This window comes from Camelus ferus, chromosome 14, assembly GCF_009834535.1.
Source record: "Camelus ferus isolate YT-003-E chromosome 14, BCGSAC_Cfer_1.0, whole genome shotgun sequence".
Lineage (NCBI taxonomy): Eukaryota > Metazoa > Chordata > Mammalia > Artiodactyla > Camelidae > Camelus > Camelus ferus.
In genome coordinates, this window is record NC_045709.1 from 33,575,991 (window position 1) to 33,598,694 (window position 22,704).

General features: G+C 35.7%; 1 protein-coding gene across 5 annotated transcripts in view; it reads right to left on the reverse strand.

Annotated features, from left to right (window-relative positions):
- Positions 1 to 22,704, reverse strand: part of PCCA (propionyl-CoA carboxylase subunit alpha) — a 330,985-nt gene that overhangs the window by 76,166 nt on the left and 232,115 nt on the right. For all 5 annotated transcript variants that reach the window (XR_001367552.2, XM_006195197.2, XM_032496718.1 and 2 more), the window contains one exon: positions 609 to 707. Coding sequence is in view for 4 of the 5 variants with exons in the window: in XM_006195197.2 (XP_006195259.1) it covers positions 609 to 707 (99 nt within the window). In the remaining variant the exon portion in view is untranslated. The remainder of the gene's footprint in view (positions 1 to 608; positions 708 to 22,704) is intronic.

Consider the following 22,704-nt stretch of genomic DNA (forward strand, 5'->3'; position numbering starts at 1 on the left):
TATGCAGTGAGGTGAAAGAATTTTGGCAGAATTCTTCTTCATAGTTTTCCACTTTAAAATGGAGGACACTCATTATGAAGAACATTCAGTCAACTCTGGACTTCAAGCATCTCCTCAATGCAATACATTTTATATTGGGGGGAAAGAAGGTTAACAAATTAAGATTATTTAATTTTTAAAAGGTATCACTGTGCTATGGCAAGTCAACCTGAATAGCTCGTGTCTCTGCTGATCTACTATCACACAATTTCGATTACAGAAGAAAGGAAGGTAACAAAGTCAGTCATATTTTACAACTAAAAAGCCACAATAGCAAAGAAAACTGCTAAGCTTATAATATTTTTAGAAAAGCACACAGGATGCTTTATTTATAACAAACTTAAGCACACCAACCTCCCTGGATTGCCTGAAAAAGGAACACATTTATTCCCCAGAGTAAGACTTAACTCAAGATTCTCTAAAATAAGAAAAATTATTTTCAACCATAAAATGTATAAGGTGGATAAAATGTAGCTTTTCCCTACTATATCTGCATTAATCACATAGGCAGTGGTAAGGATTGTGGACTTGACGGAGCCCTGTAAGTAGTCACTCATCAGAACATTTACCTGTATCGTCCTCTGAGTACCATCAACGTTGACAGACAGTAAAGGCGAAGCCAGGTTCCACGTGCTGCTCACATTTAGTTTCGACCCATCAACTTCCACCTGTTGTGACACCAAATAACACTGTTATCATGAAGAAAGACAGAAAACTGATCTCAAGTTCATTGCTGCATACAAAGCAGCAGCCATTTTAAACAGATGGCTCCCCAAACAACCTGTCATGTTTACTGCTCCCGCCATGAAAGACAGGGTCCAACGAGAGTCTTCTTAGCCATCTCTGGGGAGAGGTGAAGGACCTGGGCACAGCTGCCTCCGGGAACCGAGGTTTCAAGTGATTTCCAGTAAGTAACAAACAGCCTTCTAACTCTAAACCTATCTGGACATGCTACATTTACTGCAATTAGACAAGTAATGCATATAAATTCCAGTGACATTTTGCAACCCACTCAACAGGGCTTGCATATAATATCCTCTCCAAGGACTAAGAAAGAACTTTTTCTGTATTAATTTTAATAAAGGACTATGCATTGTTATCTTAGTTAAACAGAAGCTTTAATTAGGCCAAATTCTTTGGTGTTGAATATTAAAAGTTCATTTAAACTTTGCAAAGTTCTGTCATATTTTTGTCCATCATAAATGACTAATTTCATCAAGTCATCATTCATGAAATTACCCAAAAAAGCCCATCTTTTTAAAACAGGTAATCTTAACAGAAAAATTGTAATATCCAAATAAATAAAAGTAATTGAAAGAAAAAAATCAAAGCTAACTTAAAAGTACTATTCCTTATTTCTTCCTTTTTACTCACTTATTTCCTAACTCTTCAATATGAGAGGTAAGAAAAAATAACAATTATTATAAGTCTACAGTAATTAATTTGTTAAGTCTAACCTAACAAAGGGATATTTAAGTCTGCTGAAGTTTCAAAATAAACCTGCAGCACAGCCAAGATACATGATTCCTAACAACTTCCTCACTATCAATCTCTTAAAAAACACTCACTCGTTAAAATAAAAGACACACAGACTTATACTGTCTAGTGGAATACGTGTGTACCTATATATTTAGATGTATGTGTTTGGATAGGTATTTGTATGTGTGCATGTGAGTAGGGGATATATATCCCCTATAGTGTGGTCATAGAGTCTAAAAACAAAGATAAACATATGTTATTGGCTATGTAATGAGATATTAGTAAGACATGTATCACGCACTTGCTTGTGTTCCTGGGCTCAGTGGCCTGCCTGTACACACAGTACAATTCAGAAACAGGGAGGAAAAAAATAAACAAACAATGGCTCTGGAATCACACTGACTTAGGTCTCACCTGACACTGCTGTTTTATCAAGTTAAAGTTGTTTACTAAGCTGGAGTATTTATCCTCTCTGAGCTTCAGTTTCTAAACCATCATACAGTAAAAATATCTATCCGAGAGGGTGCTATGAAGATTAAATAAGTTAACATATAAAAGTCTCTACCAATATTTCTGTCTTGGTAGGTCCTAAATATTTTCTCTCTTCCCCTGTTTCTAATAATTTTTCTGCCCTACCCTTAAATTAGTTTTAAAAATAAGATCAAATAATTATACTATCTCATATATTACTTACTATTAAAATACTACATGACAAAGACCTGAGAAGCAGGACAGCTGTGGTTTTGATTAAAGTAGCACTTACACATTTTAAAAGTATCCTATTTAGCCCCTTCTCCCAAAATTAAAAAACCTCCCTATGTACTGAAAGATTTCCAAAAGAAGATCCCAACAGATAGTTTTACATACATTAAATGCTAAAAATACTTTCTAAAACTGAAAACATTCCTTTAAGATGCTTCTAAATTTAAAAGTATATAAAAGCTCAATAATCAATTATAAAAGTTTTGTTTTACTTGTTAAAAAAGTAAGTTAGAGATTGTAAAGAAAGACTCTGAATGACAGTCATTTAAAATCTGTATTTGATATTGATTTCACATCAACAGGGCTGACAGAATAAAACTACAACTGCCATCTTTAGGGCATATGATGGGGAATTGAGAAAAGAACCTAAACTACTCAAATCATGTTAGAGTAGGAGCCAATCTGCTACACCCTGAAATAAACTATTTTTAGGAATGCCTGAACAAAATGTGGTCTATCCATACAATGGGATGCTGCTGGGCAATAAAAGGAATGAAATACTAATACATGCTACAACACAGATGAACCTTGAAGACATGCTAACTGCAAGAAGCCAGGCACAGAGAACTGCAAATTACATAGCTCCATTTACATGAAATGTCCAGAATAGAAAAATTCATGAGACAGAAAGCAAATCAGTGGCTGATCTGAGCCAGGAGTTGGGGTGGGAATGGATGTGAGGACTGAGGAGTGATAGCTGTGGGCAGTGGGCTTTCCTGGCATAAGCTTGTTCTAAAATTGATGGTGGTGACAATCGCACAACTGTGAATATACTACAAGTCACTGAATTTAATGGGTAAATTATACGGTGTGTGAATTGTATTTCAATAAAGCTGTTAAAAAATAAGTAACAAATGAAAACAAGTGGCAGGGGGGAATTTTACTTTTTCAAAAACCAGAAGCAGTACTTCATGATACATTAAAGAAGACCTAAAAAAATGGAGATATATATCATGTCTATGAATTAGAAGAGTTTCAGTGTTACTAAAATATAATTTCTCTCCCAAATTGAACTATATATTCAATGTAATTCCAACCAAAATCACAGTATGTTTTGTTTTTTGGTAGAATTGATAAGTTGATTCTAAAAATATATAGAGAAAAGCAAAGGATATAGAATAATGAAGACAAGCAAATTTGGAGAACTCAAGCCACTTGATTTTAAGCCATAAAGCTATAGTAATCAAGATACTGGTATAGGAACAGACATATTCATCAACAGAACAAAGCTGACAGTTGGGATACCCACACAAAAATCACTAGATGATTTTCAAAAAATTGCTGAAATATTAAGTGGAGAAAGCATTCTTTGTCAACAAATGACACAGGAACAAATGAACATCCATATTTTAAAAATATGGGCCCTTACCCTATACCATTAAAAAAATCAACTCAAAACCATTAAAACTAAACGTAAAACCTAAAACTATAAAACTTCTGGAGGAAAACGTGAGAGAAAATCTTTATGACTCTGCGCCACGCAAAAGGGTTTTAGGACATAAAAAATACAAATTTCACAAGAAAAAATAGATAAATTATACTTTATCAAAATTATAAACTTCTGTTTGATAGACACTTTTAAGAAGAGTCAAGCCACAGGTTGCGACAAAATATATCCAAAATAAGGGACAAGCATCCAAAATGTACAAAGAACTCATAAAGCAGTAAAAAAACAACTCATTTTTTTTAAATGGTCAAAAGATTTGAACAGACACTTCCCCAGAGAAGAGAGATGGATGACAAGCACACAGAAGGATGTTCAACATTACTGAATGGTCATCAGGAAAAGGCAAATTAACACTACAAGGAAATAGTGCTACACTTGAGTGGTTAAAACTGAAAACAGTGGCAATACTGGGAGCTGGCAAAGATGCAACCGGAAGCCATCGGAGCAATCGGAAATTTCATACATTGCTAGTAGGAATGCAAAATAGCAGAACCACTTCAGAAAACTCCAGAGAACAGAGAAGACATGTACACACAAAGACCTACACATGAATGCTCACTGAAGCTTGTTTATGATAGAATATATATAGCAGAATGTTTACATCATCCTCAAACTGGAAAAAACCCAAAAGTCCAAATGAACTGATTAATGGATTAAAAAATATGGTAAATTCATACAATGACAAACTAATAGGCAATAAACAACTCAAAAACATTATGCTAAGTGAAAGAAGACTGACACAAAAGAGTATATACTGTATGATTCCATGTATATGATATTATATGGCAGGAATCAGATCAGTGGTTGGTGGGGACCAAGGGTAGAGGGGCATGAGGGAACATTTTGGGGTGACAGAAATGTTCTACATGTGGTGATTACACAACTATCTATATTTGTCAAAACTCAACCAAACCAAACAATTAAAAACAGTAAACTGTATATAGATTACACCTCAATGAATCTGACTCTTAAAAATGAAAATATAAGGAAAAAATACATCTTTTCAAAAACTGAAAACAGTATTTTTTGAACTACCTTTGATTTATTTTCCCTTCCTGATAAATTGATTTCTCTATCTCTATCCTCTGCCACTGGAAGAGTGGGTGTAAATTTTAAACTCACAAGAGGGACAGAACAAAAGTTCCTTGGAGACAGAAACATGAAAATTAAACCACATGAAGGAAAGACAGAAAGAAGATGAAGAGACAGAGCCCCCCATTTCTTCTTTTTCATAGATAGGCAGGGGGTGGCAGTGGAGAGAGATGGTACTCTGACCGGTATCAAGTACCTAAAAACTGCTGGGCTAGAGGTCTCCTTCTGGAACACAGGGGAGCCCGCGGGCCTCCAGGGAAGTCCAGTTTCATGGCATTCCTAACATGGTGTGGGAGTGACAGTACAGCACTGATGGAGGAACAGGCTGGAAAGATGACCCCAGTACATCATAGCAGTAGGAATCCAGAAGTTTCTACCTGTCCTACTGAGATGATTAGAGAAGGCCTGGGTCAGGATAAAGACCACCTTGTACTGGGGACTCCATGACTGAAGACAAATAGTAACCAGGACTACGGGTAAGCAGAAGCCTCTTCAATGGCAAATAGGATCAACAGTCACTGGTCCAGGTCCTCACAGCCTTGTAAGGACACTGTGGGTCTGAGTTCTCTGCCCATCTCCACAATTATGAGGCCAGTCCAATCACACTCCCAAAGGCCCCTCTCACATGCACCTAGATTGCACACCTCACTGGAAGCTGGAGGAAGGGGAAGAAACCTGAAGTATTATAGTACCAGGATGAAACTGGTTAAACCAAAAGAGGCCAAGATCCTATTTATTAGCAAGTTTTTCTTCCCCCTCGTCCCCTACTAAAGGTCACATGTAACAGACAAGAAACAAACTACATTTCCTGTACACCTGATAAGTAATGAGTATAAATTTGCAACTTCACCATATAACTGAAAGGAGGAAGTTATCATAGCTCCATATCATAAACTATGAAATATACCTGCAAATTTTACCATTTTTTTTTTCAGGGCAAAGTAATTAGGTTTACTTTTTTTTGTTTGTTTTTGATGGAGGTACTGGGGATTAAGTCCAGGAGCTTGTGCATGCTAGGCATGCACTCTAGCACTAACTTATTCCCTCTCCATCATATCTGCAAATTTTAAATGAGAGATGAGAACATGCTGAAAGCCATCACATTGTTTCCATCTAATTTTTTAGCCAAGGTGACTGAAGCAGCAGATACAGAATGTAAGTGGCATTTCATTATTATGACACTGAGAACCCAACATAAAGAACCTCCCTATCTTTTTAATGCCAAAAACTAATGGGAAATGAAATCTAGGGCAAAGGAAGCAACAGACTGGGTGAGAGGGTATTAGGTAACAAGCCTGACAAGGAAGAGCTGCAGGCCACGCATCCTTATAACCAGTCACGTACACTGTTGCAACATAAAAAGTCATCAGAAACAATCAATACTGGGTCTTTGCATACAATCTGCAAAAAAAATCTGTAAAAAGAAAAAGTAAACTAAGAGCATATAACACAAGAACTCCTCGAAGAAACACAGGAAAAGTTCAGATAAATAATTCTCCAAAGTCTCAAAGACAACCATAGGAAACGTGACCTTCTTTAAAAAAAAAAAAAAAGCTCAAAGAAGAAAAACAAAGGTTCAAAGAAGAGATTATACAACAACAGAAGGAAATGAAAATCAAGCTGGTAGAACTTAGAAAAAAAAATGAAGAGAAAAAAGCATTATAGAGATAAAAGCCACATTAAAAAGCACCAAAAATAGAATAAATGTGACTAAAAAGAAAGAGAAGGACATAGAGAAATCACATGAAACAAAATGGAAAAGACCAACAATATAAAAACAATTTACAGAGAAGACAATAGATATGAAGGAGGGAGAAATGGGATCCAAAGTATATACAAAAGTATTCTTCAAAAACACTTATAAAGAATGAAGAATAAAGATTAAAAGATATGATAGGATAAAGCTTTTCAAAATAAATAAAACCTTGAATTTGTAAACTGCTGATGCTTATGGAACTTTAAAAACAAAGGCAGAATTATGCAGATATTTAGGCAAAAATAAGAAATCATGCGTAAGTAAGGGAAAAACTCAGATCAACCTAATTACTCAAGAGCAGCCCTGATACAGAAGACCACAGAGCGATGTGGTATAAGTACTAAAAAATAAAAAAGAAAATGTTGCCCCCCAGCATTTTTTATACCCAGCCGAGCTGTCCTTAAAGTGTATCATATAAATATAACCTGCACTGTATGAGAACTTAGTGCCCCTTCTTTAAAAATGAGGCATCTCTTTACATACTGATAGGAAACTATACCCAAGAAAATAGAGAATATTATATATAATATGCTATCATTTATTAAGGAAAAAACCCTTTGAGTGTACATTTTAAATGCAGATTATCACTGGACAAATATATAAGAGCAGAGTGGCTGAGGGACAAGGACGAAAAAGAAGCCTGCTTTTCACCACAAACACACCATATTTTTTGAACTTTGTATATGTATAAAATTGTGTGTGTGTATATATATATATTACATATTAAAAATTTTTAAAGTGAGGAGCAGTGTGAGTGCCTAATTCCTCTTTCTTTACAGCATACAATCAATACCTACTCTAGATCTTTCTCTCTAACAGCACACAGTAATTAGTAGCTGTTCTTTTAAAACTTTATTTTGGCTAGCAGAGCAATACTCATTTCAATTTCTCTGGTTGTAGATTTACTGATGTCATCTACAACACCCAATCTTACAATTCACTTCAGACAATCTCTCTTTTCCAACTCTTTCTCATCTGAAAATGAGGGGGTTAGACCAGCAATGGTGAAGAGCTCTTCCAGGTCTCAAATTCTACTGTTTAATGGCTGCAAAGCCCTTTTGTTTAACATACATTTAGAGAGTTAATTTCAGATATGGCAAATTCCAGCATGAGATAAGGATTTTTGTTTTGCTCAAGTATCTGTTTGAGATTGGGAATTTTTAAGATCTTTCCTTTAGTAGACAATAAAAGCTAACAAATTAAGTCAAATTCAGTGTGAGGATAAAAAGAAAAATAGAACAAGAATGAAGTGACAAATGACATAATACTCTGGGGCTCAAATTAAATTTTGCACCTTTTAAGGCAGACAATACTGTGGAACAGTTCTAGTACTATGAAAACACTAGAATATATTAGAGTATTTTAAAACTCTGTATTTTAAATACAATCCAAAGACACAACATCTCTACTTAGAAACACTAACCCCCAAACAGAGATTTTATGTCTTTAGTTTAAAAAGATTTAGGACTTGAGTGCACAAAGTTACATTATCATATGATACTGACCCACACTCTTGGCAGATGACCTCCTCTTTTCTTTGTCAAAAGTGAAGCCATGAGACTTAAGTCCTGTTATTTTCATGTGTCATCAACCATCTTCTCTCCTCTACTGTCATACACACACTGGCTACTTCCCCTCTGCTTTCAAGCACATACAGGATTCCCACATGTTCATGGTCCATGCACTTGGCCCAGTATGCCCTCCAGCTACCAAACTATTTCTTTCCTCTTTTCTCTGACAGGTTCTAGAACAAAAGCTCTGTACCTCTTAGTACATACCTTTCCCCTTAACCCTCTACAATCTGACTGCTAAAACTGTACTCTGAAAGGTCACAACTCTTCTTAAGCAATTTTTTCACTCTCTTCTTAATCCTCATTATTCTTCTTATCAGGCAGGAAGCCCTCTCTAAGGAGGTCATCTTTAGGCTAAGATCTGAAGAGTGAGTAGGAATTAACATGGTACGTAGGGACATCCAGAGAGAATATCATGGAGAAAAAAACTCCCGAGGCAAGAAGAGCTTAGCTGATTTGAAACCAGTGTGCAGAAGACAGAAAACCAAGAAGAGCCTGCACCCAGAGAGTGTGCAGCAATGGGAAACACTAAAGGATTCCAACTGGAGAACGACATCATTAGCTTTGCATTTTTAAGAGATCATTCTGGCTACAGCTTGGAGAATACTCTAATGAAACAAAAATAAAAATTACGGGGACCAGGTCTAGACGACTGGTAGTGGAGAGAAACAGGACATCCAGGAGTATATAAACTGGGGAAGGAAAGTGTGAACACAGAGGTCAACGCATGAAACAGTCACTGAGGAAAAAGGAGAAGAGTGAGCTTTTCTGAAAAACAGCCAAACTGCCACACAGTGTTTGAAGCTCAGCTGCAGTGGGACATCATGCACAGGTAATGGTATGGACCTGCCTTTGGTGTGTGATTCTCTCCAGCAATACTCAGGTGTCTTGCTGGAGGTAGGCATAAAGAAAGTGAGAGGCTGAGTTCATTTGGGTTTGGGATTGATGGAAGAATGAAGGGGTTGAAAAAGTTAAGGGTATTTGTAAGTGAATGACTATAATTACAGGACAGGGAATCCAAGCTGGATAAATGACAGGAAAACAGGCGTGGGATCCACAGATGGAGGGGGAAACGTAAGAACTAATGGTTGTATTGAGTCAGAGAGACAGCCCATGAAATGGCTGCTAGCCTTCAGCTGCAGGGGCAGCGATGCAGGTGAGGGGAACCTGAAGGTTCCCAAGAGGAAGGGGAGGTGGTGATGTAGACCTGTGATGTGAGTTTCAAAGAACAAGGGTTTTACAGGAGGGAGGGGAATGGTGATCTAGAATAACATCAGGAGAAAAATAGTCCCAGCTCCCATCTCAGAGATGCATGTGGTAGGAGAGAAAATCTACCGCCAGGTTTTTTTCTGTTAAAGCAAGTAAGTGGTGGAACATTCAGAGAAAAGGCTGAGAATCCAGGGGAGCTTGTTGATGACAAAGCCAGAGATACAGAAGGCACAATGGAAAAGGCTGAGAGGAAGTGGAGAGATTACATCAAACAGTGTAGGAAATAGATTTAGGAGCAATAAATGACTGATGAGGCTTTCAAAACGCTCAGTTTCTCTCCATCAGCACCACTAGCACCTGACCCAAATCCGCTACCATCTCTCACCTGGACCACTGCAGTAGACCAGTCTTCCCACATATATTCTCCCACATCTACAACTGGTTCTCCTCACCATAAGCAGAATAATCATAGCTGATCATTTACAAAATCAGAGATAAAGGGGAAATAAAGACAATGTGACAACACCCAAATGGAGGTCCTGTCTGCCTTTGCAAAGTGTGAACTCTAAACAAATGTGTAATACTGCCATCCCAGTAAGGACATCATATTTCACACCATTCTATAATCATTTAAAGACTATATTCTATTTAAAATATTGACATTGTAAATTTGAATTAATGAGAGCAAGGCTATGGTGGGTGGAATTCATGAAATTCATCTCAACATGCTCTATTTTCTGATAACTTTCCCCCAGCTTAATCAAAGAGATCAGTTTAGTTGAAAACTATTCATAATAAGAATATTTATGATAGTTAAAACAACAGTTCAAAAACATGATTTCTTTCCTGTTTTAAGAAAGCATTTTCTCATATTTAACAATCTACCTGTAACTTTGTATTCCATTAAAAGCACTAAACTGCATTTGTGGTCGAAATTAATGTTGATGTTGAACATTTTCCATGCGTTGTTTGGAACATTTGATTTTCCTATCTACGTAATCATAAGGGAAAAAGAAAGTACACACCCTAAATTAATTTGACATTTGAGAGAGATTACTTACATCCTTTACCATTAAAAAACAAAAAAAAGCACTTCCTCACAGATACCTCATGACACGGTGAAAGCTTCTATTGGAGTAGGCACCTGCTAAATAATTTTTTTCAACATTAGGAATGTAAAACTTACAAAACAAAATATTTGCCAAAAAAGCATTTCCAAAAATAATAAAAATTGGGGAAGATAAAGGCTGTAAGAAATGTTTTTGATTCACCATACAAGTCTTTTTTGTCATACACAAATTCTAAATTCTAAATGTTAAGATGATTAGCACTGCACAGAATTAAATCTAAGATAAAAATCAAGGTATCCCACTATATAAAAGACTGATCATATATCTTGCTTCTATTTCTGAAAACAGTATGGAGGATAAAAAAAAAATTGTTAGTCAAGCCATAGCTAATTCTCAGAAAGGAATAACTAGTTCCTGCTCCTTTAATAGTCTTTCAGAGTTTATCTTAAAAACAATCACTCTGCACAAAAAGTGGGAAAAAATCTACAGTTTTCCGATTGACTCTTAGGCTACAAAGGATCCCAGAAATAATATACTCCAACCCAACCCTCTCCTCTTTTTATTTCGTATAGAAGGAAATTATACAGCCATATAAATTATGTGAGTTATGGAAACAATTAGCAAGCAATTCTCCTCAGAGTATTTCACTTAAATCCACATGTCAGGAGCAAAGGTAAAAAATGTCATCTAAATACTAAGATACAGCGCTTGTACACAGTAGCCACTCACTGTGTATTTTACCTTGAGAGAAAAGAAAACTGTTCTACAGGTAAAGATATTTATTGGTTCTTTTGGTTCTTACCTCTTAAATACTGCTAAAAAAATATGACTATTACATTATGTATCAAATAGATGAGGTATGTCCACACTCCCCAGTAACAAAGGAATCTGTATGTCAAGCAGGGAACGTGGGATATTTCCACCAGCTAACATCCCAGTTCACTGACTTCTATGTAAACTGCTGCTGCTATGTCCAACACAAATATACTTTTTAAAAAATTCTGAAAGTTAAGATATTGACAATAGAAGCACATAATTTTTCTATTACTTACATCTAATAATTTTGCTAAGTTACTTGCCTCATCATTTATTTCTCAGGTAAATTATGAGGAAAAGAACTCAAACGTTTGTATTCTATTAAAATAATGAATAATTCTTAACATTTTAATATGAACTATAATGGAGTCTTATATCTTAATGTAACATCAAAGAGTAGGTTTTCTTTATCCTGCTCTTCTGTTTACTAAAATATTTCATTATTCCAAAACATAGGATATCTCTTGTGCCCTTCTAGAGGGAAATGAGACATTTGTTTTCTGAAAACAAAAGGAGACAACTGTTTTGTGTAAGTTTCTTCTTTATCACTACATCACCTTGGAAACATCTTTTATTTCTCTCCCAAATATATATATAATAATGACAAAAAATCAAGAGGAATTAGACATAATGATGGTGAAGATCTGTTAATCTGTCACAAGATTATATAAGTATGCATGTGTTATACATGTAATTAAATATATCTCAAAGGATGTGAATTGCAAAAACAAACTTTAGGTACTAATCTACAATCAGCTAGGTTGACTAGTTTCTGTTTAATTATCGCCTCATTAATTGATCAGTAACAACTTGGATTTCAGCTGTATGGTTTAAAAAAAAATCCTGCATTATTTTGTCCACAGTTTAATTATAGTTGTACTTTCTTCTGGATTGGTGTGATAAGGTCATTCTCTACAGATAATACTGTAAATTATATCAGCTTAATGAATAACTCTAGGTAGATGAGCTTAACAAAAGGAGCAACTGAAGCTGCCTTTATTTCTCCCACCAAATCTACTAAATCAGGGTGGAATCCTGTGTTTTTTATGCAGCACTGTCGTCAACAATCAGAACGCCTGCATCTGAACCTCAGTGCCACAAGTTAACCAATTATTTATGTCTCTGTTTCTTCATATGTAAAATCTATGCTCACAGAGCGGTTGTGAGAGGAAAAAGTCAAGCACTGAGAACAGTACCTGGCACATAATAAGTCCTCAATAAATGCTATTTGTTGGTCGGTGGTTCAACTTACTGATATTAAGTACTCTTCCCACAATAATGACTATTCTCAATCTGTTTTTCTTCTTTTGCCAAGAGAGCTACTTTGCTTATTCCTCCATTTTTCTTGTTCTTCCATTAATATCTCCTCCATTATTTATCCTTTTAATTTCATCTGATTCCTATTAGCATTTATTTTGCTTTTCATATGTATTTCGCTACCACAGATGTCTCCCAGTAAAATTCTACTACCTAAGCTGGTGGTTCACCACCGCAGAACCCATGTATGACCAAAGGGGGCTGTAGACTTACACAGCAATGCCTCAGTCTTCCCTCCCCTAAATTCCCATACACTGCAATTGTGACATGCTATTTCCTAATCTCACCTATCTTACATAACAGCCATCTGCGACTGTCTAACTTCCTAGTACTATCCTTAGAAACACGCAGTTTGCCCTAGTAGCCCATTTCTCCTGGCCAAAAACAAACATAACTAATATTCTGTTTTCTATGTTCCTACCTACCAAAGATTATTCAGCTACTTCTGCCCTCTTTCCTCAGCCTCTGTGGCCTTAAGTGACATTATTCTAATAAGTATACTAAGATACTCATTACCTCTTCTTACACTGCAATACCAGTAACATACATTTGATAGTTTTATGCTTGTATCTTAAAATCGTAGCAGCAAAATTCACTCCCCACAAAATTATTGTACATTGTACGTCCTTAAAACTTCTCGAGCTACAAATCTAATAAAAGAATGTTTTAAAAGAATGAACAATAAAATAACTTCTTCCTTTTCCTTTTTTCTTTCCTATCATGGTTTACACCAGTTTTTTTGATAAAGCTCAGATATAGGAATTGACACCCAAGACCTACTCATCAAATCCATTCAGTGACTAAGCTAACGATCACCCTTTTACTCTGGAAGTATCAGTTATATCTCAAGGAAGACCCAGATAAAAATCTAACTATCCTTTAAATTGATCATAATAAATAAAGCACTTGCAAAGAGTCAATAAGGTAGCTAATCAGCTCTGTAAACCACTGGCATAATCTTACTGGTATGTAAGGTTAACGGAGTTAACCAACATTTCTTCATTGGTCCTAACAGGAAATGGGGAAAAGGTGCAATCAGTTTCTACCATTCTAATGAATGGCCTCGAAAGTATTTTTTTCTATGGTGTTCCCTTTCAGTGAAATAATTTCAAATATACATAATAATTATAGCAATAGTACATCAAGTTCAGACTCCTCAGCTGTTAATCCTTTTGTCAGTAAAGAGTAAGTGTTACGATGTTTCATTGCCCTTCAATACTCCAGCATGCATTCCAAAGTACAAGACAGCTCTCTGTACATAAGAATGGTACAATCAGCAAAATCAGGAAGTGAATACTGACCCAATATTACTACTGAACCCACAAACCCTATTCAAATATTGCCATTTGCCCCAATAATGACCTTTATGGTATGTCTGAGATCTAATTTAGGTTCCTGAACTTAGTTGTCAAGTCTCTGTCTCTCTCCTGCCCCTACCCTCTTCTTTGGGCAGGTTTTTAAAATAACATTTATTTTGTCAAGTCTCTTTGGTCTGGAACTGGAACAGTTCCTTAAATTTGGTTTGTCTTTCATGACCTTGAAATTCTTGAAGAATATGGACCAGTTACTTTGTAGAGTGTCTCTCAGTTTGGGAAATGTTTCCTCAAGTTAATGCATTTTTACCTGGACTACTACAGAAGTGATGTTGTGCTTTAATTTACGATCATACCAGGAGGCACACAATGTCAATCTGTCCCATTACCAATGAGGTTATTTTATCATTGTTTAAGAACGTTTTTGCCAAGTTTGCCCACTAAAACAATAAGCACTTAGTAAGTTCGTCCAAGTCTGTTTCTGTATCTATCTACAAAACATCCTGAGTTCGTATGGATCCCTCTGACTCCAATCCTAGCCTCCCCAATTTTGTGTTTCTATCTCTCTCTTCTCTAACAGTGAAAATCCAGCCTTCCATCATCCACCTAACTAGTCAGATTGCTACTTTTGTCATTCTCAGTTTTTCCAACACACACACAGGTGTCTTCTTCCCTAAATGTATTTCACAAGAATTTAAAGAGAATACATTAGAAAAAGAATATGATAGTGCTTTAACTTAAAAAAAGTTAACAGATTTGACACAAATGTGAAATTTAAAAAGAAACAGGTTTTTCTTTGGAGAAAAAAAACACTATTAGAAGAGGACATAGGTTTGCATATTTAGGACACCAAAAGATCTTCTGTAACTCAACAAACCTAAAAAAAAAAAAAAAAAAGCATCAATTTATAGGATTATGCCTTAAAGTACTCCAGGTAAATTTTTAAAAGGTGAGCAAGAATAGGTACACCAAGAACAGCATGTGGTACGCATACCGTTCTCTCAAGTTTGTATATACTTTTAATTTTCCATAATAAAAAGTTAAAATAGAACTTCAGGTCAGGCCAACTATTTGGACAGGCATATTTGGCACCAAAGAGTTTCAGTCCACACTGTCAATTAATTATCAAGCTAACGTGGCCATAGGGAGAGATGGTTTGCAGACTGAGTCATATCCTAAGTGGGGCTGACAAAAGCTGACTGATCCTAAAAGATACTCCATTCACTAAGTGTGACTTGCTCAGCCCTTTCTCCACCCACTGTCGCTGACATCTCTCTCGTCTATCTACCTGAATTCTGTTAACGCCTACGAGGCTGAAGACAAACTCCCTTCCTTCAGCAGCCCATCTAAATAGAAAACCTCCCAAAGCCCTTTCATCAGTCTGCTACAGTTCTGTTCACTTCCACTAACTAGTTAATAATGTGGCTTTATTGTGTCTTACAAGTTTTCTCCGCTCAGAATCTTTCTTGGCTTTTGGTTGTTTAATAAATAAAAGTTTAACTTCTCCACATGGTCCTCAGGGTCTTGCGAACTGATGGTCTCAATCTAGCAGCCTATTGATCTGACTTCTTCCTTCTTTCTCTTACTTTCAACAAATGTGCACAGGCCTTACTCCCTGATTTTTATTCCTACTATTTCCTAAACTCGGAACGGTCAACTCAGCCTAACAGACGTCTACCATCCATTCTTCATTACCTACTATATAGCTATTTATTTTGTCAGTTGGCTCTCGATTTTCTGCCTCACCCCCAACCCCGAACCCACCTTCATCATCTCTAGTCCTTTGCTAAATTAGACAATGTATTTCCTTTCTTTGAATTTCTATAACATTTTGTATCTCTATGAACTTATCAAAATATGTCTTATACTACAATCATTAGTGAATTGATCTCAGCACCTCCCAACTAACCTCATGAGGGCTAGTTAGTACCTTGTTCTTTGTGTTCCTCATGAAGAGCTTAGCAAAGTGCTTTGATGTTGAAGATTGGTATGTCCTAGATAAATACTTACTGTATTAAAAGTAAAAATGGTCTAATTCAGTGAGATAGAAAATGTTTTATTTTCATAATTACAGAATTATTGAGAAGCTCCTAAAAATATGTTTTTAACTTAAATATCATAATATAAAGCAGATAAAAGCATAATGACTTGCTTTCATACTCTTAATACATGTCATACAAATAAGTGGCTTTTATCTTAGATTACTGACCACTGAAAACATAGTTCTAATTCAAAATACCTACAACAGGTTTTGGTAAAAAGTAACTTTTAAGCAAAAGTATGTTTAGTCATAATGTTATGTAAAGTGTAGATAATACTTGTATTTAAAGTTCCATATGTGCTTATAAGAGCAGATAAAAGTTATCCAACTACATAAAGGGCTCCATCAGCCCCCGTATGATACAGTATCTACAGAGGATCCAGTATTTCAGAGATGAATACCCCAAACTTCACTCACGTGGGTACACCCAAGCACATTTAACTTAGCTCATTTAGAGACAGAAAGAATTTCAAACGAATTTAAAACGCTACTTAAAATTCTATCCTCTCTCTAGGGTTTCACTTTCACGTCCACACAAATAAAATTATCCATTCGAATTGGTAGATAAATCCTTTTAATTCTGATGACTGCAAACAAAGTAAGACCATTCTATTACTACGCTCCCAAACGGAAAGGATTGAATAAGCCTGGCATTTTTCCAGGAGCCTTGAAAAAGGGCAGGGCCAGTATAAAACATCAGTTTTGGTAGCAGTTATTAAACTTAATATACCTATCAGGCCAAAGTGAAAGCTAACAAGGAAAGGGAGGAGTGGAGAATGATCAAGAAAATGACAGAAAATTAATGTGCAAACAACATTCATTCCTGAAGACCTCCAGAGATACAAATTAAAAAAAATACTGGAATTGTTTTTATATTTTAATTACTTAGAAAGTTATTAAAAATCTAAAATATTTCAAGCAATGCTACTCTAAAATAAAAATCAACCCAAATCTATTCCCTGGACAGCCCAAAAGCATGGAAAAAGAAGCAATGGTTTGAAATTTTATCTTGGCTTCACTTTTTACCAGTCAAGAATCAACATTTTAAACCCCTTTCAAAAAGTTTACGTTTACTTGATTGTAATAAATCTCAAGGGGACTTTGATCAAAAGCAGAGTACAAAATTTACATAAACTACTCATCTATGTAATAAACAGCAGACAGAGAGGAGGGTTACAGTAACTGTTTTCAGCCCTTAACTTTCAAGCTGAAGTCCCTGGCAAGCTTCTCTCCCTAGACGCTCTTTGCAAAACGGGCCTTTGATTGAATGAAACAAGACTCAACTCTATTTTTTAACACAGGTAATTCTCAATCATTTGGAGGTAGGGAGGGGATCAAAAACAAAACAGATATACCTACAGGAGCAAACGTAAGATAAACAATACAGCCATGCCCTCTCCTAACTCACTTAAAGAAAAACGCTTTCTTTATGGAAAGTATTTCTACTGAAGGAAACACATCATTATCTCCAGCACTAAAAGGCTAAGATCAATCATTACACAACCCTACAATTGTTAACACCTCTGTGAGGGGTGGTCCCCATAGACAGAACAGGCACAAAGACCCAACCCAGTGATTAAAAATTCCACCCAAGAGTCATTCCCTTTGATAAATGTCTTTAGAAAACTCCTGTTACAATCCACTCTGCCTAGAAATTAACTCATTCGTGCATGAGCGCACAGATTAGTTTATTACATTATATAGCTCTCACTTCAGATGAGTCATTTTTGACAAAAGGAACTAGGAAAAAATTTTAAAGCAGGTCCTGGGAAAAAACTGGCCAAGAACAGAAGACCTTATAATAGTAGGGGGTAAGGTCACTGAGCAGACTAAACAAACAAACAACTACCCTCCTGTAATGGAAAATTTCAAACACATGCAGAAACAGTCAGACTAGCTTAATAAACCTCTACATTTCCATCATCTAAGTTCAAGACTTACTCACTCAAAGCCACTCTTGTTTCATCTAGATCCCCACTAATTTGTCCACCTGCTCCAAGACCATTTAGAAGCAAATTCCAGACTTCTTGTTTCATCCATAAATTTAATGAATACTTTTTATAAAGTTAAGCCTAAAGAACTGACACTCATCAAGCCTTTGGCAACAAATAAATCAAAAAATTAATTTAATATTCATTCATAATAATTATCTCCCTTTTTATTCCACACATATACTTTGGTTTCTTTGAGCCCTGAAGGGGACTGAGGGGGAGGTGGGAAGTGCGCAATGGAACAGACAGCTGTAAAAGGTTACCTGAAAAACAATCAGTAATCACATACATACACTGTGTACCACGTTTTCTGTAATTTCTATTCATTGAAGGATGAGGTCAGAATGAAGTGTTCCTGTTAGTCTGGGTCACAAAAGTAATTCAAGATGCATATAAAAATGCTTATTATCATTCAAGTTCTTTAAACCCATTCAACCATTCAGCCCTTTGCTTTCTGATAAGACTGCCAACAACTATGCCAATTAGTGTCAATTGCGATGTTAGATTTTGTAACATCTGCACCTGCCTACCAGTCAGTTTAGTGAGCAGAAAGAAGTGACTGATGGTTACAAGTTTCAGCAACATTAAACCCTAACTGTTTTTGTATTAATATTTGCAAGTCTACAATTTCACCAATTGGCTTTTTAAAAAAACATATTTTGCATACTGTTTTCTATAAAGGATTTCTTCTTTTTTAGGGACAGGGCAGTTTATCCACCGTATTGTAAACTATAACAGTAATAATAATTTTTAAAAGCCTTAAGTTTTATAAGTAGGGAAAATCTAACTTATAAGAAATTTAGTGAATTATATATTTACATCAAAGTTTCTAAATTTTTGCATTTCATTTAAACACAGGATTAATTTTTTAAAAACCACCTATCCGCATTCTGAATGAGATGTTCCTCATTTTAGAACAAGGTCTTCGGTTAAAATTTCTATGTTAGAATTTGCAAGCCAAAAATTAAAGCACATATAAAAGAGCAAAGTATATTTAACATGGAAGAAATCATGAGCACCTGGAATTTGAGATTAATGATATACCTTCATATTAATTAATGTGTATATTCATCTTTACTTTTTAAGTTTTAAATAACTGTCCCTAATTTAAAAACATGTGATGCTTCTGAAATATTCAGAACAAAACACAACTGTTAATTTATCCTCAGATCAAAATGATTCACTTTGGTTTATTGTAATGAATAACAACGTAACATTTTTTAAAATTTCACAATTGAAGCAAATTCCATCTAGCTGATGAAAACCACTGGAAGTAATACAGTGGTTAAAGGCAAAGTTAATTACTAAAGAGAAATAAAAATTGCATGTCAATATCTAAAAGTATAGGAGATGTATATAATGTAGGACTTTCTATCTAGTGTCATTACTTAAATTGCTACTTTTCCTCAACAATCTATTCTCCAGCTCTAGCAAGTAGAATAAATGGTAATTTTACCTGCCAAATTTGGCACAAAAGAGGACAAGCAACTTCATTAACAGAACAATGCTTTAAATATGATTTTTTTTCCTTTTTCTATGCAGTGCCAAGTCGTGGAACAATTCAAATCAAGAAATCTAAGCAAAATTACCTCCTCTTGTTGAAGTTTTACATGCTTGAATAAGCAAACGATACATTCGGACGCTAGCAAGAATGCCCTCCTCGTGAGTGCTTGTGCTGCAGCCTAACTCCAAGCTGGTAAAACTAAACTCAACAAAAAAGAAGCATCACTCCACTGAGGTTGAGTTCTCAATGTGTGAGGTGGTGTGGATATAGGATAATTTAAAATCTGACGGAATAGATTAAATCTAAAAGACTTGATTTAGATTAAACTTTTGGTTACAATATCCATTAGTGTACCTAAACCAGTAGAACTAATGGAAAACAACACCCACCACCAGCAACGCTGCCAATCACCACTGCTCTCACACCTCACTGGTGCTTTAAGAAGCTGACTATAATCAAAATCATAAATTCTTCTAAACTTTGTTTCAAATCTGATCATAAAACCAATAAGCAACAACAATTCTTCTGTTAATCAAGTTGGACCTGTATGATTAAAGAGATACATTTAGTTCTCAAGTAGCCATCTCTAGATTTTAAAAGCTAAACATAAGCATTTTCTGTCCAATTGGGTGAAGTTAGGAGCTACTCACAAGTCTGTCTATGGTTATTTACAACAGAGGGTTGTACTATGTTTAATCTCCATCTGGTTTCCTTACTCTTGTTCCAGATGATAACCATACATTGCACATCTAAACACAGTCAGCAGGTTTTATAAAAAGCCTAATAAAAAATGGGGCAATAGCAACATAAACCCATCATCATGCTGGCAATGACAAATAGGGCTAAGAGCAAATATACTCCCGCAAAGTGTGCCCCAAGTCATTTGCACTAAATCTTAAATATCAAGCAATATCTACCTTTATGATATTTAATCAATGAGTTAGAAACAAGTGGCATGATTTATTTTATACTTCTCTCCTTAGAAATAAAGTGCCTTTAAAAAAGAAAACAACACCAAAACAGACTAGAAGCCCCAGTAATGATAATATCCAGATTATGAATGCCCTTTGGTTTTCTTCACAATGTCTAACTTTTTGTCACCTGTTCAGAGAAATGAGTCTAAATCAAAGAAAGGGAACATACACTGAGAGCCTAACATCAATCAAGTATTTTAAACATTAAACTCACTGACTCCTCAGAGTAATCCTACAATGGAGACATTCTTAACCACATTTTACAGATGCCAATCTGAGGTTCAGAGAAGTTAAAATAACTGCTTAAGGTTCCACAGCTAGTGAAGGAGTATACCCAAACCAAGGCTGATCTGATTACCACAACCTAGCCAATTAACGTACTTGTTGGTAAGCTCATTTAAAGGGAAAATACAATAACAGAGGTCAGTACATTATTGCAAAGCATGGTCACTATAATAATTGCTGTGGTAACTCCATGATGCCTGGAGTTTTTAACAATCAGTAGAGTGTCCATGGATAAAAGAAAGGCTTTGAAAGAAGGCACAGGTCCCCCAAAGAGCCTGATCTCGTCAGCCCTGTTCCTTAACAGTGTAGGAGCACCCTATAGTGGGGGAAGGAGGAACTGCAGGCCCCTTGGGCTTTCAAACCACAGCAGGGTCCTGAGGGCAGGAAGAGGGAGGGGAAGGTGACAGCAGTGACTGGCTGGCCAGCCTCCCTTGACAAAATTACCCAAAGTGAATGGTGGAGAAGTGACTATCACCTCTATAACTACTCTCCAGGTGTTCTACTGTGGCCTCAAAAAGGACCTCATAAAATAAATGACTAATATAATTCTAACCAAAGAATATCAGAATCTTAGAATATTATCTGATACCAAGTCGCACCAAAGTATGTGTGTGCATTTTTAGTCTTATTTTTTAAACTTTCTACAAATTTTTCACTGAATGGAAAAGATCTGCTTGCAAATTAAAAGCTACGTTAGATTCTTTTAAAAAGCAAAATGTCTATATTTAAGAGGGAAGGGAGATAGTTTCTTGAGTACTTCCTACATGCTAGCTACTGTACTACATCTTACTTGACTTTTACAAAACCCTGGAGAACACCATCCCTATTATATAGATGAGGGAAATGAAGCCTCAGAAAAGATAACGGCTATTGGTTTGACAGTCAGCAGTTTCAGGGCTGGTATTTAAACTCAAGTCCATTTGATTCAAGGCCTTTATGTTTTCCTCTGTACCAGCATTTATATAAAAATACTGCTACTGCAGTGGCTCAGAGAGTTTAGGTAAATTTTCCAAAGGTTAAAGGCTCCTGTCTTCAAAACCTATTGCTTTAAGTACAATGTTTCTCCACCACCCCCTTACCCAGCCCCAAACTAAACCTTGTTAGTAAATGCTGACAGTTAAATTTTTATAACCAAAGATAATGGAGGAAGAATATGATTGTCTATGTTCCTATATACAACGTGATTGATGTTTCTTTTGTATAAGACAGCATAGTTTGCAGAAAAGAAAATGTGATAACTGTAATGTTACTTATTAACTTCAAATACTAGAAATAGGGCTCCTTAAAAAGTTGTCTTGCAAATTGATTTAAAAGATAATTCACAAATGTTCTGTCCTTTATAGTTGAGATTTTATATTTCTACCAACATTTTTAGAGCATTTGCAAGAAACAAAAATGCTGTGAAACCACGTTAACACTGTACTAAATACAGAACTATTAAAAGAACTCAAAACATACTGTGTTCATAAAACTGTTTAAAATTATATATACATAAATGTAACAAAATATTCCTGAGCCACATGTCCAAAATTCTCCCAACACCAGGGTTTCCAAAATAGTCACCAGTCACAAAACACATATAATCAAGAACACAGATCAATTCCCAACAATACACTCGCCTTTCGATGCAATCTCTTTGACTTATGGTGAGTACTGCTCAAAATGCTTTTTAAAAAAACTATTTTTAAGCCTTTGTCTATCTTTTCTCATCTTTTCAAAGGTGGTACATCCCTGACCTTTGAGTTTTAGAAACTGGCAGTTACACAGAACTAAGTCTGGTGAATAAGATGGGAATGATCAGTTATGGCTTTCACAGGACAGAAATGTAAGCCTGAGATTCTGCAGATTCTTGGATGGAATACTGAAACAAGACACCAAAAGAATCTGTGGGTTATGTTACTATGTACTTTTCAGTGCTATCTGTGGCTTTGGGACGATTTTAAGCTTGAAGAGTCTAAATTTACTTGGTCTTTTTCATAAAAGGAAAGAGCAATGAGAACTTAAAGGGCATATTTTAGGATTTTTATACAAATCAGGA